This window comes from Gymnogyps californianus, chromosome 20 (assembly GCF_018139145.2).
Source record: "Gymnogyps californianus isolate 813 chromosome 20, ASM1813914v2, whole genome shotgun sequence".
Lineage (NCBI taxonomy): Eukaryota > Metazoa > Chordata > Aves > Accipitriformes > Cathartidae > Gymnogyps > Gymnogyps californianus.
Window position 1 is genome coordinate 224,477 of NC_059490.1, and position 27,379 is coordinate 251,855.

Consider the following 27,379-nt stretch of genomic DNA (forward strand, 5'->3'; position numbering starts at 1 on the left):
CCCAGCCCCAGAGCAGACCCGGGGCAGGAAGAACCACGCTGGGGCCTGTGGGCAGAACGAGTCCTTTATCAGGCAGCACGGACGGGCCCCACGCCCAGCAGCTCCCCGTGCCCAGGCCTCCTGGCCCGGGGCAGACAGGGCCCCACGCTGCACCACCCGCTCTGGGGTCTGGCAGGCCCTGGGGTGCAGGACCAGGGGGCTGGCAGCAGCCCCTGCCCCTGTGCAGACAGGCACTCCCCGAGCCGGTGCCCGTGGGAGAGGGACCCCCACGGCCGCAGGCTGCCGCCGGCCAGCGCTGCCCCTTGCTTGAGCAGCCTGGCCGTGGTGGCCCCGCAGCCCCACCGGCAGCTCCTCGCTGGCGTTGGCGGGTGCTTGTCCGGCAGCACCGAGGGTCTTGGCAAGGCTGGGAAGGCCCCTCTGGGGGCAGCTAAGAGGAGCCGCCACCGCGGCCCATCCCCGCCACTGCCCGTGTCGCCTGCTCGGGGATGCAGGCCGGGTCGCTCAGGATGGAGGTGGAAACGCTCAGCTGCCGGAGGGAGCTCAGGACGGCTGCGGGGAGATGTGGGACATGTCAGCTGCCCCCCATGCCTTGGGGACTGGAAGGGGCCCAGGTTCATCCATCCCATTCCCGCTCCAGCCCCTGGAACGGCACGACAGCTGCCTGCCACAGCCCCCAGCAGAAAGGACGAAGGGAAACCCACCCTGCGGGGCTTTGGGGAGGGCTGAGCCCTGCCCAGCCAGGACACGGGCTCTCGGGTTAGGGCAGCAGCAGCCAGCTCAGCTGGAGCGCGGGTGTGAAAGGAGCGTGGAAAAGCACCGAGCACGCAGCCCCAGGACGTCCCGCGGGTGCTTCCCTCATGTGCGGCAGAAGTGCGGTGCAGCACCAGCCCCACCGCCCCCCAGGACTTTTCCCCTCTGCTTTTCCATCAGTCTGGGCCGGCGGGCCAGCCTGGCTTCTTTAGGGTGCCACGGACAGGAGCAGGGCCACCTACTCGGCCGAAGCGCTGGGAGGGAGCAGTGCTGGTCCAGCCAGGCGAGAGATGTCTGGGTGAGGCTCTCCATGCTGGCTGTGGAGACCATGCCGTTGAAAGACTCGAAGAGGGGCCGGATGATGATACTGAACTGATGGGAGCAGAGGAGTTAAGGACCAGCCTTGCCAAGACCACGGTCTCCCACCTGCCAGGTGTGGGCAGCACCCTCCTACAGGCAGCAGGACAAACCTCCCTGCCTGGCCATGGAGCAGACCTGCTGGGTGCCTTCCTCAGCACCGCACCATGCTGGGCACCAGCCCGTGCTGCTGGGGTGATGGGGACTGGAGTGTCACCCAGGGCAGGCAGTGGGAGAGCTGCGTAACCCCCGTCAGGACCGGGGCTGCCAGAAATGGTTGATTAGACACAAGACAGCTCTTCCAGAGCAGACCAAGGAGCCAGCTAGTGCAGTGTCCTCTGAAGTGCCCAGGAGCCAGGCACGACACCAGTGTTCGTACTGTGAATTACAGAATGAAATACTAAGGTGTGCCCTAGCACAGCCACAAGAGTGGAATTTAGCTGCATTAGCAAAGAATCCAGAAACTATGCATCTCAAAACGGGATCTAGATCACCTTCGCTGGACTTCTCTGCATCAGTGTGTCCAGCGTGCTCCCCTGGTGCTCCCAGCCTGCAGGGACCACTGCTGGGACTGGTGATTTTGTACATGTAGTGACCCACAGCAGGTCCCTCCACCATGAGCATGTCCTGGAGCCCATGTTGGCTTTAGTATACCCAGTGTCCTGTGGAAGGAGCTCCACAGTGCTCCCCAACTCTGCATCAGGAGCCACCTCTGCCTTGCCCAGACTGCCCGCACTGGATCGGACTGTGGGCAGCAATGCCTGCCCTTCCCTCTGCCACTTGGGGTTTTGTAGATAGCTCAGTCTCCGCAGGCTTAACGGTCCCAGTGTGTCTAATCCCTGCTCACGGAGAAGCAGGTTCAGCCCTTTGACCACTCATTCCCTGGCCCTTGGTCCCCTCCATCCTTTCCACCGTCTGGAGCCCAGACTTGTGTCCCAGGCATGGGCACACCTGGGTTTCCAGGGTGTGCCACGCGGCCACCAAGACCAAGCCATCGTGTCCCCGGCTTTGTGTCTGGACCTTTCCTAATCCCTAGTTGACGGCTGCTGCCTCTCAGAGACAGTTCCCAGGTCACCAGGAGCTCTCCCCTGCATGAGCTCAGCTCCACCAGTGACTTTCCTTCTCCCTGAGGACTGACCACTTACTCCTACTCCATTTGCTCCCTTGTGACAGAAGCTTCCTCGTAACCACAGCATCTCGGCGTGTTCCCACCATGTGCCCTTGGCTGGGAAACATCTCCCCATGGTCCCCAGAGCCTCTTGAGCCGGAGGAACCCCACAGACCCGGGAACAGTGGGTGAACCAGAGGACCTGGCATTTGGTGGAGGGGTCAGAGGAAGCAGCAGGCACTGGCCCCAAAGGATACGATCCAGAACTTCCAGTTCTGCAGCGTGGAGGAGCGGACGTACTCGTCAAACATGCTGCGCATCTGGTCGAAGCGCTGGCGTGTGATGGGCACCCCCGTGGCCGGCAGCTGCTCCTGGCACAGGCTGTGGGGCACAAGCAGTGCCGTGGGTCCGTGTTCAGGAGGCTGGGAGCCACGGGGGCTGCCCCGCGGGGAGAGGCTCTGGCAGGACCCCAGCTCTCAGCAGGCAGTGTCCCCTCCCAGGGCAGCTGTGGGGCATGGCCCCATGCTCTGGTCCCACACAGCACTGCCTCTTGAGCATCATCCCTCCCCCAAACAGGGTTTGAGGGGGGACAGAGTCAAATGCAGGTCTTTGGAGGTGCTCAGGAGACCTGCTGCGTCCTGCTGCCTCCCCGGTGCTGCTGCTTGCCCTGCCTGGCTACCCCGATGCTGGCAGTGGCTCCCTCCTGCCTCCCCCAGCCATGCCCCCCTTACTTGATGGAGCCATTGAGCTCCTCGATCTGCTCCCGCAGCCGCTGTGCCTCGTCCTGCAGGGCCGCCCGCTCCTGCTGCAGCTTGCAGATGTACTCGGCTGTCTTCTGCAAGGTGGTGGCCTTGCTGACCTGCGGGGCCGCAGGGTGAGACGGCAAAGGGAGCCACCGGGGTGGGCAGGGCGTGGGGCACACGGCGCTTCGTGCAGTGGGGCTGGCAGCGCGAGGTGCCATGTTCCCTGCTGCCGAGCCTTGGCAGCTTCTGCCACAGGCTCCAGAGCCCAGACCACGCTGGCACGGCTGCACCGCACGGGTCTCCATGTGCCTGGTGTGGGCTGGCAGGAGCCCCGTGCGCTGGGGCAGACCAGGGACGCAGCGTCCCCAGGTGACACACCGTGTCCCTGCATGCCCGCGGCTGGCCGGTCCACGCAGCCCTGGGTGCTCACCTTGATGCTGGGCTGGGCACTCAGTGTGCTCACCAGGCTGTGCAGCGTGTCGAAGCCCAGCTTGATATTGAAGCGTCTCTTCTGCTCGGCGGAGATGTGTGTGATGCGGCGGCTCTCCATCTGCGGGTAAGTGCCGTCAGGCACCTCCTGGCACCGGGGACAGCCCTGGGCCACCGGCCCCATCGAGACGGGCTTGCCCAAAGCTCGCAGCAAGGGTGGGGGGACCTTGGGGGGCAGCAGGAAAGGGGGGTGCATATGGAGATGGTGCCCCCGTAGCGAAGGCAGCACTTGCTCCTGCCGTACCTTGCTGGACTCAGGCCTGCCCCGACGGGACACAGGGTGGTGCAGGGAGATGCCAGCACCCAGCCCTACAGCGGATCCCGGGGAAGCCTGGCTGGGCTTGGACCAGTCGCTGCCTGGAAAAGGAAAGGTGATGCTCTGGGGAGAGGGGCAGCAGCAGCAGCAGCCCCTCGTGACGGGCTGACACCAGGGCCCCATGCTGGAACAGGCAGAGAGGAGCAGCCTGCAGCACTACCCCATCCCCAGGGCAGCCACCCTGCTCAGCTGATGGGGATGCTCCGGTCCAGTGTCCAACCACATCTTATCACTTTGTCTCAGCTCAGATCCCACTCATTTTACAACTACTCAGAAATGGGAATATCTAGGATGTGACATTTTAAATTCCTGGCATTTCTTTGGGTGGAAATCGCCAGGAGAGAGTCCCGAAGGCAGCAAGGCTGCGGTCTACAGCACCAAACTGAAACTGGGAACAACATCAGAGCCTGGTTTCCAGCCGCCGCTCTGGTTTCCGCGGGTGAAAGCAAGGTGCTTCCCGCTTGAAAACCAAGCTCCGGGTTTTCAAAACCACAGTCTGACATTTTGCTCCTTTTTGTCTTTTCCTGTTTCTGCTTTTGCCCCTGTAGAAGGAGGCAGGTGAAGGGGCTGTGCCCTCCCCCATGGAAAGAAATTAGCCGTGCTCAGGTGGGTAAATGTAAATAGCTGGGATTGAAGCCAAAACGAAACATTCCCACAATGTTTGGTCCAAGCTCCCTGCAGGAAACGCGGTGTCCTGTGGAGCTCCTTGGGGTGCCCCAGACTCACCGCAAGCCGACGTGGGGGACAGCCGCTCCGCCTTGGGGACTAGCAGTGGGCCCGGCTGGGTGCCCACCAGCGGCACCGGCACCGGCACCGGCACTGGCACCGCTTGGGAAAGGCTGGAGCCAGGAGCCAGTCCTGGGCTCAGCTGGGCCATTCTGGAGAGGAAGGTGGCAGGGACTTCAGGGACAGCGCTCTGCTGCTGGGAGAAGGCAGAGGGAAGTGGAAGGTTGGGGGGCCAGCGCCCCGCACACACTGGGAACCAGACCTTCCCCTTTGGTCAGTCGGTGCTCGGGCACTGACAGCCAAACACCCGCGAGGGGACCGGGAAGGGGGATGTGCAGCCCCATCCCACCATCTGCAGGGGCAGCCCCAGCCCCATCGCCCCAGGGCAGCATCGCCAGGAAAGGGGCCCTGCAAGCGGGGTGTTTCCCACCTCTGCCCTGTTTCTTTTGTGGGAGAAAACACTCAGGTGACTCCCGCCTCCCCGGCACCCCAGCCACATGCCCCCTCCTTCGCCCCATGCCTGTCCATCCCCATATTGCAAAGGGTGACCCCACAGAGCCCCATCTCCCCACCTGCCCCATATCTATCCCTGCCCCAGCAACCCGGAGAGGGCAATTTCTGACCTGGGGGTGCAGTTCCCAACCTGGGGGGTAGGTGAGTGCTTACCGAGGAGACAGGGGATGCGGACATGAGTCCTGCTCCCATCGGGCGTGGGGCATCCAGGGCCGGCTCCTGCTTGGCTGCAAGAGGGCAGGGAGCAGAAGGGCACTGCTGCATGAGGGTGTCGGGGCTCGGGTGACCTTTCCTGCCCCAGGGGACAGCCAGCCCCCAGCACTGGCATTGCTGCAGCCCCTTCCCTGCCTGTCTGCCGAAGGGAAGGGTGAAGCAGCCCCTGGAGAGAGGTGCCTTTGCTCTCCGCAGCAGGGATGTACTTGGGAGCCTTGGTGCAGGCAGGGACCCCCAGCCCCTCCCCAGGCAAGCACAGGGCCAGACATGATGGTCTCGGTGGGACCTGTCCCATCGCATGCACTGGCAGCAGGTCAGGCAGGACACCAGTGACCCCTCAGCCCATCTGTGCCAGCAGGGCCATGGGGACCAGGCTGGGGACACAGGGACTTTGCAGCAGTGCCCGCGGCCAAGCCCTGGGGCCGGCTGGGCCCCATCTCCCTCCGGAGGCTGCTGGAGCCGGGGGGGCTCCCCCGGCACGGCTTCACCCCTGGGTTTGGCGCTGCCTCGCCGTGGGGACAGCCACGCGCCCTGCCCAGCATCCCCAGCGTCCCAACCCCGGGGAGAAAGCGGGGTCTCCCCTCCGATCCCCCCCCAGCATCCCCCCCCCACCGGCTTGCCCCTGCGTCCCCCTCCAGCCCCCCAGCCCCGTTACCTGCGGTCAGCAGCTGGCTCAGGCAGGGGTTGGGCACGGCCAGGTGGGGCGGCGCCGGGGGTCCCGGCAGCCTCTTCGCCTTGGTGCCACCGGGCTTCGCCTTCGGCCGCCCGCCCCCGCCCTGGGGCAGCCCCTTGGGGGGGGCAAACCTGGGGTCGCCCAGCAGGGCGGGGGGCAGGAGCTGGGGGGCAGCTGGGCCGGGGTACCCGGGGGGCACCATGCCTGCAGTGTAGCCCAGCCCCGGGGCGTGGGGGGCGAAGCAGGATGCCGAGAGCGGGGAGGTGGGGTGGGTGAGGAGCGAGGGGCCAGGCGAGCTGGCGTAGGGGAACTTGGAGCGGGGCGCCGAGGCGGGGGAGAATGGGGGGTCCGGGCCCAGCAGCGGCGCCCCAGGGGACGGGACGGGAGGGGCGTAGTGGGGTCCTGGTGGCTCCAGGCTGAGGCACTTGCTGGGGAGGCCATACTGCAGCAGGGGCTTGTGTCGGAGCTGGGGGCTGAGGCTCCCGGGCGCCGTGGCAGGGGGCTCGGGGGGCAGGGGGGGCGGGGGGAGCTCGGGGCCCAGGAAGGCGCCGTGGAGGCTGAGCTGGGAGGCACTGCCAGGCTGCGGGAGACACAGGAGGGTCAGGGGGGGTGGCTGGGGCACCGGCAGCCGCGGGCTATGGGCCGGGATCCCGCTCACCTGGAGGAGGGTGGCAGGCGGGAGCGGGGCCTCAGGGTTTGCGGGCAGCCCCCGAGCACCCATCAGGGACCCCCCACCACTGAACAGGGGCTCGGCCATGGGCACGAAGCAGGGTGGCTCCTGGTAGCCTGGTTGCGTCTGTGATGGCGGTGGCCGGTGGCCGGTGACCATGTCTGCAGGGCCAAGTGGAGACAGAGTGATGGGCATGAGGGGACCTTCCCAGAGAGGGGGTGACAAGCCCCAGGGCACACCAGGTGGAGCTGTACCCCGTTACCGGCACTGCCAGGGACTTGCCAGTCCTACCTTCACCTTGTGGAGCCGGGGCAGCTCCCGGCTCTGCCAGGGGATTTGGCACCCGACTTGTGAAATGCTGGAGTATGGAGGGAAGAGGCAGCCCACGCGCCTGGGTCCAGCCTTGCCACACGCATGGGGACAGGAAAGTCCGCCCGGGGTGCCACCCAAGGGTGGGGACCCTGTCCCCATCTCTGACACCCAGCTGGGTGCCACGTGCTCCAGCGCCAGGGCTGCTCCCAGGGGGGCACGTGGCTGTGCCACTCCTCCTGAACCAGCCCTGGGCTGGGGCAGGGACCACGACATCCAGGCTGCGGGGCAGCCACAGTGGGGGGGCTTGGAGGAGTGGGTCACAGGGTCCCCAAGCTGCAGGGGACGGTCCCCTGCAGTTGTGGCGAGTGTTTGCCTCCCCGCCCCGGCGCTGCCGTGCGTGCAGCCTGCGGCTAACCACATCCCATGGCCTTCCCGAAGCTGAGCCCCGTGACCCTGCTGCGACTCCCTCTCCCTTCCTCTCCCCTTCCCACAACCCTGCTCCTTCCACAGGCCCAGACGCCGCGGCGCAAAGGGCTGGCCTGACACTTTGGGCAGCCACCTCCCCAGTGAAACCAGCTCCCTGGGCACATCAGCCCCACGCACGCCTCAGCTCAGTGCCGGCGCTGCTGCTGCCTGTGCCAGCGCTGGCTCAGGCATTGCCACTGAGAGGGTTTTCCCTGAAGAGGATGGCTGTGGGGTGGGGATGGGGCTGCTGGATGTTTCCCTACAGGATGGAGCAGGAATGCTGACTGGGTTTGCAGGCAGCTGCCTGACAGCCCCTGGCACAGGGTCTGTGCTGGAGCAGCTGCCCCAGGACGCCGGCACTCACATCCCCTCCGGGGAGCACCCGGCCGTGCTCCCAACGCCTTGGCTGGCACGAGCATCGCTGCCTCCAGGCCCTGTGCTGCTGCCGGCAGAGCCCGGCTGAGCCCACATGCTGGCTCTGCCTGCCTGGCATGCACAGCCATGCCCCGGGCACTGGCAGGGCTGCAAGGACTCTGCTCTCCCTCCAGGCTGTGGCACAGGCTCCAGCACCCGGCGTGCCCTGGCTGGGACCCGCAAAGGCCTGAGACCCTTTTGAATCTACACCAGAGGAGCAAACGTGCCAGCAGAGTGGGGTGCCATGGGGCTGAGCATGGTGACGATTCCGGCAGTGCTGTGTGCTGCCAGCCGAGGGTAACACCAGTGCAAGACGGGGCAGTGCTGCCGCTGAGCTGCCCCACTCAGCCCTCAGACTGCCCCTTCGCCCTACCAAGGACACAGTGAATGCCTGGCAGCATGGCAGAGCCACCCCTGCCCCTCCATGGGCCGGCACTCGGTGTGGGCCACGGTGCTGCCAGGCAGGGTCTCAGCCTCCCCAGGGCGCAGCACCCAGCTCCACGCTGCCCCCAGCCCTCCGCCGTGCCCCCACCAGGCTGTCCCCTGCCACCGGCACTGAAGCTCTGTGGGTATTTATAGGCATTTCTGGTGCCCAGCTCTGCAGATTCGATTCCTCTTGTGCCTCTTGCTGTGCTGCAGGGATGGAAGGTGGCTGGCAGCCCCTGGGAGCCCTGTCCTCCTTTTCTCCTGCCCCTTCCCCACCCCACAGCTCTTGCCCATGCTCCTCTCCACCATCGCATCACCCTGACCCACTCCCAGGCAGTGCAGCGTGGTCAGGGCATGTTGCTGCTCAAGGGAGAAGAGCCGGTGCGGTTGGCACACCACATCTTTGGCATCCCGTTCAAACCTGGGGCTGCTCTCCAATGGAATCGGGGCTACAGAGCCCATTCCCAAACCAAGGACCCTCCAGCATTGGCCCCAGGCTCTGGGAGTGCCCTGCAGCGTGGCGGGGTGATGCCACCCCATGGGACGGCCAGCCCAGCCCAGCCCCCAGCGCCCCGGTGCCTGGCACGGGTCCTACCTGGAGCGCGGTGCCAGCAGGGCACGGAGCCGGGCTGCTCCCTCGCCTCTGCCATCAGGACTTCTCCATCCACCCCACACCGCACTCCGGCACCCGCCGCGGACGCGAGGTGCTTCCTCATTTGGGGATTGGTTTGCACACGCTGACTGACAGGCGCTGAGCTCTGCCACAGCCACCAGACACGGTGACAGCCCTGTGACCCTGCGGGAGCCCTGCACCAACAGTTGCGGTGCCCACCCTGCATGCTTGCACCGCGGTGCTCTGCACGAGGCTGCTGGGGGGATCCCTGCTCCTGAGCCACGAAAAGCCATCGCACGCCCTGCTAGAAAACTGGCCTTGGGGACATAATTGGGTTGGCTGGCACCCGCAGCTCTGGCACCCAGCACCCAGCATTCACCCCCCATCTCCTCTCCCCACTCCTCCCACGGCCCCGTGGGCACACACCTCCGGTGCTGCCCATCGCATGGTGTGTGCACGCCTCTCTGCTCCTACACCTCTGCCCCGCACACCCTCACCGCCCAGCGCACACCCGCGTCCTGGCAGCGCGCACACCGCTCACACGCAGCACTCGGCTGTCGCGGGACTGTAACCTCTTGTCATCGAGGCGAGGTGCTCCGCGCAGCATGCCAGGAAATGCCACGTCTGGGACAAAACTCCCACTCACTCTCTCCAGCCGTGCTCAGCAGCCCGTGCCTGGGCAGACAACAAGCCACACTTGGGATGCCGTTCCTGACCCCAGCTGGACTTGGGACCCTCCCCAGGCCCAGCAGTCCCCCCATGCGGAGCCACTGGGCATGAGCAGAACAGGAAGAGAAGCTTTCCTGCAATGTAGAGGCTTGCAGTAAGACCCATCTCATTCCCGGGCAGCACCCTGGAGCAAAATGGAGGCCTTTTCCCCAGGAAAAAAGACAGCTTGGCTGCTCATAGAAATATATTGGTTCAGATGGGCACTGCCGTGCCCGTTGCCAACTCCTACTGAGCACGAGGCCATGCCATGCTGGCAGCACGAACGGCAGCTGGGCCCACGAAGAGAGGTGCTGGGGCTGCTGCTGTGACACCATTGCGGCGAGGTGCTGCTTGAAAGGGGTTGGTGCAGCTTTCCAGCACCACGCAGGACCTCTCGGGGGAAGGGACACTTGTCAGGTGTCAGTTTGACCCATTTGGAGCTGTCCCACCTCCCACCGACTGATGCCCACATGGGGCACCTGGGGACAGGAGGCAAAGGGCCAGCAGTGGGGACAGACCCTCGTCCCAGCACGTCTCACCCTGATGGGACCTCTGAAGGGAATGAGCCGAGGAGGGCTGGCAAGAGCCTTCCCACCCTGTCCATCCCCGGGGCATCCCACCGCCTGCCCTGGCACATCCGAGGGCCCCAGCCTGCTCCCCGCCAGCATCTGGTCTTGCATCACCCCGCGGCTGTATGGCGCAAGCACCCTCGTTTCCTCCCGCCGAAGGAAGTGGAGACCAGCCGTGGAGCTCGCAGGGTGCTCACAGATGCGCAGAGGGGTCCAGAGATGCTGGTGCTGCCCGAGGCCACCAGCTACCTGGCGGGGCTGCAGCCACCAACCTACACCGGCTCCCACCCTGCAAAGTGTGCCCCAGGCCACTGGCTCCGGCACAATCGAGGGCAGAGCTGGTGCCCAGTGCAGGGTGCACCAGCGGTGCCTTGCCCTGGCATATGGGGACACTGCGCTGCACAGCTGAGACCAGGACATGTCCCAGCTGACTCCACGGCGCTCACAGACACTCACGGCTCAGAGCCTGCATGGCAGTGCTGGTGGCAGCCCCATGGGAGGAAGCTGCCATTGCCTGCTTGCCGGTGTTCCCCTCGGCAGCCCCCTTGCCCCAGCTGGACACCAGTGCCAGATTTATCTCTGGGCCAGCCTGGCAGGGACAGTGGCTTGTCCCCAGGGGACGCAGCACAGCCCAGCACGGGGTCCGAGCTCCGAGCTAGCCCCCTAGGCTGCTCAGCCTGGGGCTGACCGGGGAGTGGGGTGAGGAGGGGGACACAGCAGCACAGAACCTGCTCTCTAGAGGTTTCCTCTTTCTTGTGGGGGACAATTGTCCTTCCTCTGTCTGCAGCCAAAACGAGGTGGTTTGACACTCCTGGAAAGACCCTCTGTTTGTAGAAATCCCCTCCCACAGCTCCTGGCCAGGCCCCTCCCGACCTGCTGTGGCTCTGCCCCGGGGTACAGGCAGGCATGCCAAGCCCCTGCCCCACAGCCTGCCGCAGCACCCTGGCCCACGCACGCTGCTTTTTCCGTGCCAGTCGAAGTTCAGCGCTTTCTGGCTGCCCCAGCAGCTCCTGCTGCTGCCTGGCCAACCCTCTGGTCCCCACCATTTTGGGCTGCCATGGGGTGCAGAGCATGCTGGGCTGTGTGAGATGTGGTACTGCATCCGGGCTGCCTCTTACCTGAGATCTCCATATCATCCAGGCTGGGCTGCAGGGGCGCCAAGTCCGGCTGTATCATGTCAGCATTCCCAACATAAGCTGGAAGAGGGCAGAGCTGCAACATCGGGGCACAGCCACTGCACCCCCAAGACCCCCCTTCAGGGCTCCTCCCACCACCGCCCTCACACCTGCCTGGCTGCCACCCCTCCGTGGCACCCCAGAGCTGCCCTGCGTCGCTGCACCCTGCCCTGCAGCCGTGCACGGGCAGGGAGATGGGTGCCCACCCTGTGGAGACCCAGGGCCATCCCATCCCCACCACCCCGCCCACCAGCTTCTCTGGGACCTCATCCAGCGCCCAAGAACCCCAGGGAAAGGCTGATCCTTGGCACAGGACCTTGCGCTGCGGGAGGTCCAGGGACCCGGCCAGGCAGGGACAGCAAAGAGTGGCCATGGAAGGCAGGACCTGCCCGCTGCTTACCCAGGGCTGGCAGCCCTGCCCTGGGGTCTGGTGCAACGTCCTTCACGGGGCTAGCGCTCCTTAGGCAGCTCAGCCCATCCTGCCTGGGACAGCCCGGGCTGGTCCGTAGGGAGCCACCAGAGGAGGGGATGCTCCTGTCCTGCCCAAATGGAGTGAGAGCTGTTTAGGCAGACCGGGAGCATCCCCTACTCTGGTGGTTCCCTGCTCCGTTTAGGCAGGCCAGGAGCATCCCCTCCTTCTGCCCCAGCAGGAGGGATGCCAGGGGATCCTGTCTGCCCAAAGAACACAGGCAGCAGCTCTCAGGGGCTAATACAAGAGGTAGCAAGGTGCTACGGTGCGTGCTACCCGCCTGGATCTCCTCCTCCACATCCTGCTAGAGCATGGTCTGGGGCACCTACCATCCTCAGTGGGTGCCTGGTGGGTGCTGGGCGTCTGTGTCATGGTGAAGAGGGTGTCAGAGATGTCCGAGAGGAAGGTGTCCAAGTCAAAGTGCTGCCTATCCTCCTGCTCCTCTTCCTCATCCCCAAGCAGCATGGGCACCACGTTGCAGAAGAGCTGGTTGCACCATTTCTCCATCGGCCTCCAGACATCCTCATCCTGCATGAGATGGAGCAAAGCAGCCAGGTGGGCTCCTCTCATGGGTAGGGTCCATGCCTAGCTCCCCAGCTGCTCTCCCTGGCAGGTCCCATGCTCCCCACGCTGTTTATCACTCCAAAGCTTCACACCTGGCAGGTTGGTGCTTCCAGAAGGGTGAATCCGGCATCCCGTGTGCTTAGCATCCCATCCCATTGAGCTCGTCACGCCCTGGGGCTTTCATCCGCCCTTCTCCCAAGCTGTGCAGCACAGGGGTCTGCACTGTGCCCCGCTTTTCCCCCCTCCCCACCCTTCCCCAGCAGACTCACTCGCTTTGGACTGGAGAGCTCTCCCTCCCGGGTGGACTTTCGGAGCTGGAAGGAGAAGACAGCCTGTGTCACCCCCAGCCAGGGCGGGCACAGTGTGGGGCAGAGCCAGGGGCAGGGCCAAGGGGGGCAGTGCTCAGGAGGGGGGTCCCTGGGGGGCTCAGCGTGGCTGCCACAAGTTCACATCTGCCTTTACTCTACAGGGTCTGGGCTAAGCAGCCGCCGCAGCAGTGGGACTGGCAGTGTGTGGTGGTGCGAGGCTGCCAGCACTCTGCCCGCCTGTGGCACCCACAGCCTTTATCGGTCCCGAGCGAGCGGCTGGGGAGGAGGCTGGACCACGCTCCACCCCGTGTGGCAGGCAGCCAAGGTCATGGTGCCAGCATGCCCGAGAGCGGGCACCCAGACTGACGCGGAGCCACCTGGCCTGCCTGGCAGCACGTGGTGCTGGGGTAAGATGTGGCCAGCAAATCCCAGCCCAGCCGGAGCGCTGTGGGAGAGCCATGGCCCTCCTTGACCAACCCCAACACATGTGCTGTGGGTGCGCTGCCAAACCCAGCCCCGGATCACGCACCAGGCAGAGCACAATCAGCCCAGGTCAGGCTGCCGGAGCACACTGCAGCACCGCGGGCAGCTGGGGATGGGGTTCCCACTGAGCTCCCCCCCACCGGCACCATGGGGGTAGCCAGCATCCCCCTCCCATGCTGGCAAGAGCCTGCCACGTCCTGCTCCCGGTCAGCCACGGCTCCACGTTGGGCACGCTGATGTCCCGTCCCACCACTGGCACAGCCACGGGACGGGGAGCAGCATGGGCAGACCCACTCACCCGCTTCTTGTAGTAGATCCTCCACTTGTGGTACTCCCTCATCACCACCTCGATGCGGCGTTTCCAGTAGTTGCCCTCCAGCACGACAGCCTGGGGGGGCAGGACAGGGGGTCACAGCTGAGCCCCCCAGCCCCAGCACCCCACAGCCAGGGCTGGTTTCCTTGTGCCATGCCAGAAACACCTTTCCCAGCAAATCTATGAACTACAACGAGCTCTGCCCTCTGCGTGTCCCCAGCTCCCACCTGTGCCACCCAGACCTGCTCCTGGCCCAGAAAGCTGCGAGGGACCATGCCCTACCTCTGGTTTTCGGTGCTCATCAGCCTCCGACCCCTCCAGCGGGGTGATGAAGCCACAGACAGGGTTCTTCCTCCGCTCCACATCTGCACAGGGGAAAACACAGCTGGCTTTACCCATGGGTCCCTCCCTGGACAGGGGAGGGTGCCCGCACACCCGTACATCACTGCCCCGGTGCCAGCCCCATCCCACCCGGCATTGCCTGGCACTTGGCAGACAGAGCGGGGTCTGGCCCCGTACTCACACTGGATGTACCATGCTCTCCAGATAGCGTTGTTGAGACGAATTTTATCCCAGCAAAGCAGCCGCAGGCCCTTGAAATTCTTCCACTTTGGAGACACCAGCTTCCCACTAAAACACCAAGCAAAGGAGAGGCTGAGGGGCACCATCCCAGAGCCCTCCCAGTTTGGGGTCTCCCGAGGGGGCCATGCCTCAAGAGATGCCCAGGGCCACCAGCCTGGTGGCAAGTCTGGAGCAGGCACAGCTGTGTGGCTCCGATGCAGGCTGCTTGCCAGGCACCTATGGGAGCACCCACGGGAGCACCCTGAGCTCCTGTTCACCCTGAGAGCAGCGCAGACCTAAACCATGAGCTTCACAGACCCACACGAGGCTTCTCGAACCCCTGGGATTAAAGCACAGCACATGGAGGAATTGATTCATTGAGGCCTGAACCCCGGCTCCGAGGAGGGACCCCGCTGCCCTTGACCAGGACAGCTGCATCCCGGCCCCCGGGACGGGAAGGGAAGTCTCCTGCCCAGGCAAGACACCCATGGACATGTGTTGCTGTGACTCTTGCCTCATTGCAGCATTTGGGCAGCTATTTCTGACCCTCCTTTTAATGTCAGGCAAGGCTTGGAAACACTACCTTCAGCTGGGGGCAGGCGCAGGCAGCGGGGCAGGCAGGGGCAGCCATCTGCATGGGTCTGGGAAGGCAGGACAGCAAGCTGGAGGAGGTTAAGAACATTAAGGGACACTTGCCTGTTCCCCAAGACAGGCAGAGAGCGGGACCAGCCCTGCCCTCAGCCCAGCGCTGCCCTGGGCTCTTCTCCGCACCCATCCCTGCAAACCTGCGCCCCTCACCCTGGCCCCCAGCCCGAGCTGGGCTCCCTCCTTCCCGTTTCCCAGCTCCCGGAGGCAGCTGTGTTTGTTCTGCTGCTCATCATGGTGGCGGTGATGTCCCTAATGGGGCCTGCAGTGCGGGCAGCCTCATTTCACTAATCGTCTTGTTTCCTTGCAGCCGAGGGACACGACCCCCTCGCGTGCACCCACGGGGGAGGTCCTGAGGGTCCTGCTGCCCCAGGAGCTCTGTGAGGGAGGCTGGGGTCCATCTGCCTTACTTTGGGGTCCTTTTCACCTCTCCCTGTGAGCCCAGCGGCTGCCCTGGCTCTCCCACCCACCAGGGCATGGCCTTGCGGCAATGCCGGCTGCATGGAGGGGCCCTTTGAGAGCAGGCTGGAGGCTGCATGGCACCCCTCCCCAGGAAGCCCAGATCCCCCCCCAGCCAGCAGTTTGTCCCTTAAAGATCTCGGTGCTGCTTTGGGTCCCACTTATCCTTGGCACATGGGGGGAGGAGGGAAGGTAGAGGCTGAGCTGGGTGTAGGGGTGCTGTATCCCCCCGTTGCCAGGTTCTCCTCGGCTGCACCCCAAGGTGCCATCGGGCCCTGTCCCCGCAGAAGTGCTGGGGATGACAGCAGTGCCTGGCTAATGCTTTAAGAAGCCGCACACTTGTTCATTCAAGCTTGTGAAAACTTGGAGCACCCTCGCACAAAGACTCTCGCCAATTCTGCATTAACCTGCCTTGAAATCTGCCTCCCACTGCACGGCACGGCACGGCACGGCAAGTGGGCTCCCTCCCTCAGCGGCTGTGCCGGCTTGGCTCAGAGCTCAGCTCGGAGCTGCATGCAGCCCAGCAGGCAGGTGGCTTGTTGCAGACAGGGTGCTGTCCTCGATGTTAGAGCCAGGCAGCCTGAACAGGCAGCAGTGCAGGCAGCGAGACCTCTGTGCTGGTCCTGCATGGCTCTGCGGCCGGAGGGAGTGTGCCAGGGCAGAGGGGAGAGGAGAGCGCTGCTGTCCCATCTCACTGTGGGGGCCAAGGACTGGGGATCCCTCTGACTCCAGAGCCTGAGGCACGGACGTGTCTGGGAGCAGGCGCTCCCACCTGCACGGGTGGACGGGGACGGTCTCCCCAGGGAGACCCAGCCTGACCCACAGCCCCAGGGGCTGGGAAAGGACCCGTGTCCCTGTGGCTCCAGCCCACAGAGAGTTAAGGACTTGGCTACGCACTGGCCACTCTGCTATCACCAGGATTTTGAACTTTCCCAAGTGGCACAAGGCAAACAGCGCAGCGGTGCCAAGCAGAGGAGCCAATGGAAGGGACGGGTTTCCCGGGCGCATGGCCAGATCCTGCCGGTCAAGGCTACCCAGCCACGCTCCTCGCCGGTGCCGCCCACCCCAACAGCCAGCTTAAAGGAGCAGCCTGAGCCCACGGACTGCAGCCCCACAGCCGCAGATGGGCACCTCAGCCACACGTGAGGCTGGTGGGGCCATGGCCTGGAGGCAGAGGGGAGATGCTCTTGGGCTTCACCACTAACCACCTTTTTTCCCTATTAACAATCCTTTCAGTTTTGGGGCTTATCAGGCTGATCTTTGCTCCCTGGTTTGCCTTGAAAATGGCCCCACCCTTCCCTGAAATTATCTCCCCGGGCAGATGAATGCAAACGTCATGCTGAGCCGCGCGAAAGGTTTGGGATGCCCCAAACAGGCTGGAGGTCCTGCTGCCCCATGCTGCTGGAGAAATGGGGACACAGACCCCACCACCGGCTAATGGGTCTCTGTGGGACAGGGTGAGGTGGGAGCGGGGCTTAACCTGGGACCAAACCCGGCGTGGGTCAGCACTGACTCTGTTTCAACCAGTTGCACCTTGTTTGCTCCGTGATTCATTTAGCCCATCCAGAAGTTTAAGGTCCCTGCTTTCATGGCAAAATGAGTAATTTGCTCTCCATGAACAGCAAGAGGAGTGGAGAGGAACGATCTGGCGAGATGCAGGGCTGCACAAAGAGAAATGGGTGGCAGCAGGAGGGGAAGGGCTGAGCTGAGGGTCCTCTGGCAGGTACAAGCCGGCTCGGCCTTCCCAAGTGCAGCAGGAGCAGGATCCCCCGTGGGGCCGGCAGAGCCCCCCTCGCTCCCTGGGCTGCCGGGACACAGCTTGGCCCTGGGCTGGCTGAAAGAGGACAGCCTTTCCTGGAAGTCCTGAAAGCTCACATTCGATTTCTCACAAATTTTGCTACCAAAGTCATGTTTTTTCTTGAATTTTTATGTTTTAAAATCCAGAGTCTAACCAAGAAAGTTAAAAATCTAACCACAATTTTCCTGAAAAGTGCCCCCCAAGCAAAAAACGACTGTGTTCAAATTCGACTTCAAATCTCTACTATCCAAATGAGCTTTTTTCTTTACTGCGTTGTGCTGGTGAAAAGGCTGCTGCGCCAGCTGGGCTGCTCGCCGTGCTGCCTCCGGAGGGACCGAGCTCTGCCCTGGCAGGCGCTGCAGCAGGCATGGGTGCATCTGGGGTAATTTGAGGGCAGTGTTGTTAATAGACTGTACTGGGGATTAGATAGGGACCCGCTCTGTGTATTTACTCCCAGATCGGAGTGCCTCTGCCCTTACAGCTCTGCCTCTCGGGCAGCCATTTTCCTCCGTGCAAAGCAAGCACGAAGTGCCCCAGATGAGAAGGGAAGTCATTTACATCCTCTTGCAAATAGTTGTCTGGGAAGCTGGATAGCTGCGAGCCAAGCGAGGTACATCTCCACAACCACTTATTTTGGTGATCTCTGGAGGTATGACCCCACCGTGCATCAGCGTGGGAACAGGCTTGCACACCAGCCCAGCTCCTCTGCACACTGCTTGGACAGGATCAGCCCCAAATCCTTCAGAAATGACAGAGAAAAGACGTGCAGCTCCCTGCCACTAATCACACACAATCACACTGCAGCGTGGATGGGTTTAGCCCGAGCACGAGCCTTTCCCCCTCACCAGACCTGCTATTGCCCATCGTGCGGATAATTCATAGCAGAAGCTGCCCAACCCACCGCAAAGCCCCAGAGGGATCTGCCGACCCAGGGCTGCCATCGGCACTGAGCTCTGCTTCCCTCGCCTCCCGCTTCCTTCCAGCCAGGGCATAGGCACTGCTCAGACGGTCTTAGGTCTGGATGAGACCGAAGCCTCATCAAATGGTGGGGGTGGACCCAGCAATCGCAGGATGTGGCCGCATCGGTGCGAGCCACTTCCAGCCAGTCTGAGCTAGTACATAGGGCTGCAGGCGAATGCTGGTGAACTGTAGTGAACTGAGGTGAGCAATTTGCCAGGAGGGCAAAGGAAAGTGCAGGCTAATCCTGAGAGAAGGAAATCAGCTCAGCGTGTGCATCACTGGGGTCTCTGCCTGGGTGCTTTCTGCCCCTGTGCGTGAGTGTTTAAGGCACTGTGAATTAGAGAATCAATTAGAGGGTACAGCAAAGCTATAGCAGCAATTCCACTTCTTCTAGGAAAACCTGAGGGCCTGCTATCAGCTTGCCAGGAGGATGAACTAGTAGGGAATTGGCATGCAAACGTGTAATCGAAGCCTGCCTTGTTTTAAATCACAAGAGAGGCAGAGTTAATACTCCATGTCACTTACCAGTCTGATGTCCCTACCTGCTAAATCTCCCCTCTCGGTATTGCAGGGGAGAAAAAGAGGTTAATCTACATCACATTCTGGGAACAGCTACAGGAGGCTTCTGCTGAAGCACAAGATAGATGTGTGCAAGACCATGAGTGGCTGCAGTTTGCAGCTCCTATCTGCACCCAGTTTTTCTCCCTTCAGGAGGACAGTTCCCCAGGTCAGTCACCCAACAATTCCCTGCAATGGGTCACAGGAAAGTGTGTGAGCCCAGGAGACCAGCCCTGCAAGACAGGACAGTGGGGAGTCATGCTGCGGCGATGGGGAGAAAGAGCTTGCTCAGCTGGGGAGATCCTGCTAAGGCCAAAGTGTGAACAGTTCCTGAAGGAGCTCAGCTCCACATGCAGCTTTTTGGGGGACCGTGGGGGGGCCAAGTGTGCTGTAGGGAGGTCCACCTACAGCAGAAACAACAGTCTAAGGAAGGGATTCAAGAAATGCAGCACATTGCAGGAGAAGAAGGAGTGGAAGAGAATCATTAAGTCTTTGGCAGGAGAGCTGCTGGAAGTGTCCTGGAAAATGGGTACAAAGGGCCTGGGAACGGGTTCATTCCAGCCCCAAGACCTCAGCAGGGGGAGTTGCCTCTCTTTGAGGGATCTGAAGAAACAAGTTACTGCTAGAAGCAAGCCTTGATGTGGAGAGACCGTTTCTTTCCCAGCAAGGGGGTGACGCACAGTCCAGCCCATGGGGGGATAACACGTCAGATCCTTGGGGCGATTGCTCAAGCTGAGACAGAACTGCCATAAACATCTGTGAAGTGCCGTGGAGGAATACTGGAGAGGGGAGGAATTACAGCTACCCAAATGACTGTTCAGCTACAGCCGTTGAAAAATGATACTGTTTAGAGAGAGTTTAGTGTATTGCCTTTGAAATGGTGTAAGCCTGGACAGCAAGCGATGGGTGGCTGCAACAGTCACCGCTCAGCCAGCAGGTCAGGAGAAGTGATAGTTCCCCTCTACTCAGCACTGCTAAGGCCAAGTCTGGATATTTTGTCCAGATTGGTCCCCCTGATAAAAGAGGGAGGTTCACAAACTGGAGTGATCCTGGAGGAGGATGTTAAGATGGTTGGGGACTAATGCACGTGACAGAAGAGGAGGGCGAGTGATGGGTTTGTTCAGCCTGAAGAAGAGAAGGTGAAGAGAGGATCTACTTACTGCCTTCAGCTACCCAGAGGAGGCTATAGAGGAGATGGAGCCGGACACTTCTCAGACATGCACCGAGAAAGGACAAGAGGCAACAGACACAAGCTGGAACAAGGGAAACTCCAATTAGAGCTATGGACAGCACTCTTCCCTGTGAGAGTGGTGCAGCCCTGGGACAGGGTGGACAGGTCGTTGGCTCGTCATCCCTGGTCTCCATCCATCAGAGTGATGGCCCTGAGCAACCTGATCCGGCTTTGGAGTTAGCCCTGCCTTGCACAGGGGTTGGACTACGAATTCCAGAGGTGCTTCCCAACTGACACCTTTCTGTGGTTTCTGCTTTGTTAGGGAGTTAGTCTACAACATAACTGGATGCACTCCTGAAGACTGGCTGGCCACTCCAACTGAGGCTGTGCTGCACCAACACCCCTTCTGAGGAAACTGGCTGGGAGGGAAGGTGTGAAATGGCAAATGATGCAGAGAAGTATCAGATCAGATAAGACTAAAAGTGGAGGTGCGCCAAGTATCTCTAAACTCCATTTTTCCCCTCTGATACCTTCCTCCAACTACTGCTTACAAGTCTGTCAAAAATGTATTAGCAAAGCTGCCATGGGTTTCCAAAGGGAGAAAAGAAATGCCGGAACAGAAGCTAGCCAGCAGAGTGGTCAGCTCTAGACCCAGAGTCCAGTCCCACCTGTGGAGAGGCGTATCCAGCACTGCATCACAGGTCCAGGTTCACCTGAACCTGATCTCTGATCAATGCTTGTCATCCTGGTTTTAGGGTGCTGGCAAGCTGCAGAGCATGACAGCTGAGAGGCAGAGGGGGAGAGCGTCTAAGGATGGAAGGAACTCCAAGAGAGAAAAACCGAGCATGAAGTTTGGAGAACATCCAATGTCAACATTTCCCTGGTTGGGTCCCATGGCCTGCAGCTACCCTGGCTCCACGGCAGACCAAGAACTGCTCCCACGGGTGCTGAGCAAGACCTAGTCTTGCACCCAGGCAGCCAGGAGACATCTGGAGTGGCCATCAGTGGTGGCACTAATGCTTTGTAGCTGATGTGGATCCTCCTCACCGAGGGCTACTGTCTAACTGCAGTCATGGTTTGCCTTGGGGCTGGTGTGTGCATTGTCATGCTCAGTGCAGGAGGGAAACAAGGCCCTGAAAGAGTGCAAGGGGTAGAGAGATCTGGAGTGATGGAGCCCTGTCCACAGTGTAATGGCCAGCCCTGGGTGGCATACAGCTGCTGTGGTCCGCTCCACCTGCCAAAGCACTTGCCCCCTGCCCCTTTCCCCTCTACCTGGGGAGCACCAGAGCTCAGGGGCCCACGGAGCCTGTGGTGCATCTCAGGAGTCAGGAGCTTGAGCACCCTGGTGTGGAGCAGTGTCTGCTCCTCTAGCCCCAAGCTGCAAGGATCAGAGTACGGCAAGTATGGGGCTGGGAGAGCAAAAGAGAGCGAGGCCACCAGTGCCTCAGTGTCCCCTGTGCGTGGCACTCAGGGGTGATTTGCCTGACCAGGAAGCATGACCCTCAGCTGGGTCACCCCATACTGAAGCTCACTGCGCTCCCACAGAGCGCCAGCTTCACCAGCACCTTGGAGGAGAGCTGTGCCGCACCGGCTGTGAGCAAACCATGCAATCTGGGATGTGGCGATGGGCCAAATGTACACAGCTATGTGGCAACCAGTACCCTTGGAGTGCTGTCCCAGTGCCTGGCGTCACCAGGGCTGCTCTGGCAGTGACCACATATTCCAGCGTGTTGAGCACTCAAGGACTTCAAGGCACACCTGAGAGGTCAGCAACTGAATGAGACCCTGCGTGGAACAAGGCAATGGGCAACTCTTCAAGGCTGTTTTGCTGAGGTTTTGTTTTCATGTGGCATCAGTAGGACATTGTCATTCCAGGTTTTCGCCTGGACATTTTGGGAAAGCTGTGCAAGCAGTTTTGCACTGGCGCCAGTAGAGCAAGTCACCCTGATGCTGTGCTTAAGAGAACTCAAAACCTTGGGGCCTTGGCAAAAGAGGAGTGCTGCCTCCAAGAATGTGGACCAAGGCACTAAGAGACACGATGCAGGCTCTCCTGTTGTCACCGAAGAGCTGTGGGATGAGCAGGTCCCTAGCCCATCCTGGGCTTGGGTGATTTGTGTGGTTGGCGGAACAATGCAGTCACTCATCTGATTTTGGAGGAGAGGAGGGACGTTTGCAGGAGGCCCTGGACAAAGCCCCGTGCAGCCATCCAGCCCCGAGTGCTGCTGCATGTCCTGGAATAACCTCGGGACATGTGAGCAGAGTCAAGGACGGGAAGGCAGGACTCGTGCTCTGGGCTGGATTGCCAAAGACTGAGTGTTGGCTGCCCACAGGGCTATTGCTGCTCTACAGAGTGTGCAGGGTCTGGCCATGAGGGTGCTACAGCCGGGTGCAGTGACTCCGGATCTCACGGGAAGGTGGAGGAGGGTTAAGCTACATGTGAAGAGGAGGAACTTCTCATCTGGCTCCATGGCCAACAACCCAGCATCAGCTCTTTCTCCCTGAAACCTCCCAAGATGGCAGTTTTTGAGCATACTGCACATCACAACCCAATGGAGAAGAGGAGGATGTCAGTTGGCAATGAGTTCCTGGATGGGCAGTAGGGCTCAGACAGCCTTGTGCCTTCAAAGAACTGGGGGGTCCATGAGACGCATGCCAGCGAGAGGGCTCTGGGACTCACCTGTATTCCAGGCTCATGCACTCGAAGAGCCGGGTGAGGGTCGGGTCGATGCTCCGGGGATCAGCCGGTTCGGGCTCAGCGCGGTGGTGGCGCCGGCGGGGCAGCGAGTCGCTGTGCGGGGACGACACCATGAAGTGGCCACTGTGGATGACCTGGGAGGGGTTCTGCGCCCCAGCGCCGGGTCCTGTGCCACCCGCAGCTGCGTCCTCGGAATCCGAGTCAGAGTCGGAGACGGCGCATGGCCCAACCCGGTGCTCCAGGAAGGGTCCCGGGAGCCCCACCTGAGCTCCTGCCATTGCCCGGTGCCTGCTGGGGAGCCCTGATCAGCCTGCCCCAGCGCTGTGGTCCACGTCCTGGTTGTGCCGGAGCCCTACAGGCACTGCGTTGTCATCGAGCACATGCCGTCAGGCTCCCCAGCACAGGACACCCACACCACACCTCCTGCTCGGCGCCGCTTGCCCCACCCCGGACCACGCTGTCTCCTCCACGCTCCAAGGTTCAGCTTTCGGTTTGCCGGGGCGGCTCGCGGTCAGCCCTATTTATAGCGGTGACAGCTGATCCCGCCCATGGCGCACTGTCAGCCAGGCCATGGCACCCTGCCACCGGCCACGGGAGCTTCAGCTCCACGTCGCCGTCCTGCTCTTGCAACGCACCTGATGGCCCTGGCTTTTATTTCCCCTGCAAACCCCGGGGAGGAGCGGCTGCGGGTCCCCTGTCCCCCCCTCACCAGTGCCCATGGGTTTGCTGGCAGTCGGCTCTGTTTACCCGGGGTTAATCGCTGCTCCCGGCATGCTGGCGGGGAGAGGAGCGGGCGGTATTTACCTAGTGCCTCTGCCCTAATGTATCTCCCTGCACTTGCAAGGGAACAAATACAGATTAAGGGACACAAACAGGTAAAATTATAGCAACGGGCACCCAGCTCAGCACAAAGCACGCCGAGTCACTGAGCCATGCGCCAAGCTGAGAAACAGCCCAGGCAAAAGCCTGCTCCAAGGTGTGACCCGGCAGGAGGGGGGATGCAAACATCGAATGCAAGAGGGGACAATGATGAGCTCAGGTGCGGTGGGATTTACACACCTTGTAGTCATTCAGTCCTTAAAATGGATTACCTTCACCTCCGAGGTGTCCTGAGAGATGCAGGCAGGCAGGGCTTGACGTGCCAGCCTCCTCCCCTGCTCCGTGCCAGCTGATCTTTGATAAATACTGAGAGCTCTTGCCAGGGCTTAGCATGTGCCATGCCAGCCAGACCTGTGTCACAAGCATCTCCTCACTGACCAGAGCCGCAGAGACAAAATGGATATTAATTGCAGCTTTAAATCACTTCTTTTCTCTCTAGTTTCTGGCAACTTCTTCCCCAGCTCCACAACCTGGCACAAGCACACATGCCTGGAGAGCACCCAGGCGCAGCTTTTAGGCACCTCTGATGAAAACATGGGATAAAGGGTGGCATAAAGCTAACATGGATGGCCGCAGGCATCTGAACTTTAATCCAGCTTGCAGGTGGAGCAGAGCACCCTCCGTACCACACAGGTGGGTCCTGCTGGTGCTCTGGAGGAGCGAGCAGCCGTCCAGGGTATTTTTCAGAGCTGGAAGAAGAATATGCACAGATAGCTGTTTTGGATAGTTTTCACACTGATTGGTGCAAACCTCACTTAGGAACCATTTCTTCGTTTTTCAGACAGATTTGTGTTGCTCCGTAGCTCTCTTTTCCCCCTCTGTGATTCATTACAACCAAGTCAGCCTGTCCCAAGCCGTCTGTCAAGATGCTGAAGCGGGAAGTAATTTTAAAAATACTGTCTGCAGACATTTTAAAGCAATAATGGGCATGTGGGTGTCCTGGGAAACTAAGAATTAGGCAAGCCACAAGAGATACAAAGATATCAGAGATACGCAGGCTTTCTGGGAGCACTCCTCTGTGCAGGGCCATGCTGCGCAAAAGAGACTTTCCAGGTTTTTGCCCAGGATCATTTGCCATCTGTTCACCGGCTGCAGGCAGACTTCGGTTCTCTGGGACAATGTATGTCTGAGGGAAGCAGAGAAATATATCAGTGAGGCTTTTAGGGACATCGTAACTCCCTCATCCCTGGTCCAGCAGCTCTTGTGCTGCAGAAGAGGGAAATCTCATAGGCGAAGGGCTCCCAGCCTGCGGAAGGGGGTGATGGATCCCGCAGAGGAACCTTCCCCAGCAGACAGTGGACCAGAGCAGGGGTCCCACACAGGAACAGGCAGGCTGCAGCGCTGAGGGATTTTGTAACTGGCTGTTTGGATCCTAAAATGTGTGATGCCAGGTACAGCCATATGGATGCAACACAGTCTTGGAGAGAGTGCGGCAAGGGAGTTGTGGTCCTGAGTGCAACGCAAGATGGATGTCCCAAAGGTGTTCCAAAACGTGCACTGTCATATGGGAGGTTAGAGATCAGAGTCCCCAGAGCAATTCTCCAAAATTATCCCAACACCACGCATAGAGGCAGAGAGAAACAGCCTCTGTGTGCGGGAGGAGAACGGTGTTGGGACAGAGAGGTCGGATTTATTAGTAGCTGAAGAAACTGGGAGTTGATGGGATCTGCACAAGCACGGAAATCTCCATTTGACCCAGACAGAGCCGGGATGCTGGCGTGTGCAGTCACAACAGTGATGGATGGGGATGGGTTGGACTCAGACCTGAAAGGTATTCAACAGATGCAGAGGAGCACACAGCTCCCAGCTTAGTCCCTCAAGATGGGGATCCTTTGAAGTCCTAAAAATTCAAAATCCTAAAAAAAAGGACTAGGACTGAAACTGCTAGCATTGCTACCAGCAATGAGGTAGAGAGGAGAAATATATTGTGAAAGCTTTATCATCAACCAAGCAGCAAAGTTGGTGGCCTGAATATGTCATGTTCAGGGAGACCAGAGAAACTGTGTAGGTAGAAACAGTGGGAAACATCCACTGAGAGCTTGTTAAAAGGAGGTTAAAAGGAGCAGGCAAAAGGGTAAAATGTAGGGAGGGCATTTACAGACACTGTAGTGAAGGCTTGGAATAAATATAATCAACTTAACCACAGCCAGATACTGAGAGGATCAAAAGAGCCAGCAGGGACACCAAGCAGAGCAGAGGAGACTTTTGGATGCCATTCAGAAGGTGGAAATCACCTTCAAAGAACAAGAAAAATAGAAAGCATTATGAATTTCAGCAAGTGGAATGTAAAACCACAAAAGGCAGGCCAGAAATAATTTTACCTAGCAATCTGAGAAAGACAAAAACTAATATTAAAACCTTGTTCACAGCTATCAGAAGTGGAAAGTCTGCCAGAGTGTCTGTAGGCTCTGTAGAAGACGCACCAGGGACACTGAGGGCAGGGACGGCAGAGGGAGGAGCACTGCACGAATTCACCACGGTGCTGGCGGTGGGGAGCCTGCTGTGCCGAGGCTGCCATGCCACAGGAGCAACGGTGCAGAGGGTTTCTGCCTCCAAGCCCTTGTGGGGTTGGTGGCAGGAATTAAAATTGAGAAGTCAGCGCAAAGAAGTCACAGACCTCATCCATCAGATGAAGAGCTCCAGACCTCCAGGACCAGAGACCATCGCCCGGGAGCCCTTGCCAAACTCCACCAGGACATTTCTGATCTGCTGACAGCGGGCTGCAACCTGTTACTTGCCTACCAAGGGAACGGAGGTGGCACAGATGGTGTCCATTTTTGAAAGGCTCAGTCACTCACCTAAGGATCTCCGAAGTTAGAGGTCTCATTTCTGCACCTAGCGAAGTGGTAGAAATTGTAATAAACATGGAATTCGTGGGAACTCATGGATAAAAACAATAACTTGCAGAAGACTGAATATAGCTTTTTAGAGGAAAGTCGTGGCTCAGAAATCTGTTACAGTTGTTGGAAGGAGAGGCGGTGTATGTGGACAGCAGTGATCCAATCAATATAATGCAATCCAAAAAAGCTTTTAAAAAGATCTATCATAGAGTTTTCAAAGACACTGAGCTATAACAGATCAATAGCTTGCAAAGCTGGGAAGCAAAGATAAGACTAATCGGTAAATGTTCACAATGCAGAGAGATTGCCTATTGGATGCTACAAGTATCTGTACTGGGGCTGGATTTTTCAGCATATTCATAAGTGATGGAGAAAAGGCAGTAAATAGCATGGTGACAACATTTTCTGGTGGAGAAAATAGTTCAGAACAGTCATATCTAAAGGTGGCTGGAGAAAGCTGCAGAAGGATTTCAGGCTGCAGAGGGAGTGGGTGATAAAATGGCAAATGAAGTTCAATGTTGATAAGGATAAAGTGAAGTACATCCCTAACTGTATGCAGTGGTGGACTCTAAATTAGCTATTAATGTTCAAGAGGCCGATCTCAGGGTAATTGTAGGCAATTCTCTGAAAACATCAGCTGAAGGTTCAGGAGCAATTAAAAAGTAAAAAGGCTTTAGCAATGGCAAGGAAAGGAACGGCTTTCAGCAGAAAACATCACTTGCCACTGTATAAACCAGAGGGTGCTCGCAGCTGTGTGCAGTTTTGGTGGCTGGCTCAGAAAAGATGTAGAAGAACTGGGAAAGGTCACAGAGATGTGGAAACCAGGTGATCAGAGGTGGGAATGGCGTCCCTGCAAGAAAAGGCTGAATAGATCAGGACTGCCCATATTAGAAAAGAGATGAATGAGGTGTAAGTGGTAGGGATGTAGACACCGGTGCAGTGGGAACAGAGAGTGGTTAGAGAATGGTTATTCCACACTTTTCACAACACAAGAGCTAGGGCCAGCTGGCGAAGGAATGGCCGGCAAGGTCATCTCAGGATGTTGTGAAACCAGAATTCTAGCCTCAACAAGGAGTTAGATAAACTGATGGAGGACTGGAATTATTACAATTGATGGTTCACATACTCTGTGTGTACAAAGAAAGCTCACTCATAGGAACTCAGGACACAGGTGCAAGCTCACCCTCAGGCTTGTGTTGCACGGACAGGAGTTGGTGAACACAGCATGAGACCTTCCAAACCCTCAGGGTGAGAGGCATCTCCAGCTTGTCATAATGATCTGTGCTGACCATGGAGATCTGTTCCACAGGCTCATGCAAGAGTCTGCAGAGAAAGTCTTTGTACCTTCCTTCTTTGGCTGCAGATGCATAAAAGGTCTGCAGAAAAACCAAATTATATCTTTCTATCATTCCCTTTTTCCCTACAGAAGATATGCA

The 27,379-nt window shown here is 59.8% G+C and overlaps 1 protein-coding gene across 1 annotated transcript; it reads right to left on the minus strand.

The window, feature by feature from the left end:
* Positions 1-347: 347 nt before the first annotated feature.
* Positions 348-22,502, minus strand: MLXIPL (MLX interacting protein like). Its single transcript, XM_050909033.1, has 17 exons — positions 22,207-22,502; positions 13,901-14,007; positions 13,660-13,742; positions 13,363-13,452; positions 12,543-12,587; positions 12,039-12,237; positions 11,184-11,261; positions 6,547-6,761; positions 5,871-6,468; positions 5,156-5,229; positions 4,490-4,685; positions 3,692-3,804; positions 3,389-3,508; positions 2,947-3,074; positions 2,473-2,596; positions 993-1,122; positions 348-549 (listed from the first exon to the last, which is right to left on the minus strand). The coding sequence occupies exons 1-17, from the start codon at positions 22,500-22,502 to the stop codon at positions 428-430; spliced, it is 2,718 nt and encodes a 905-aa protein (XP_050764990.1). The 3' UTR covers positions 348-427.
* Positions 22,503-27,379: the final 4,877 nt, after the last annotated feature.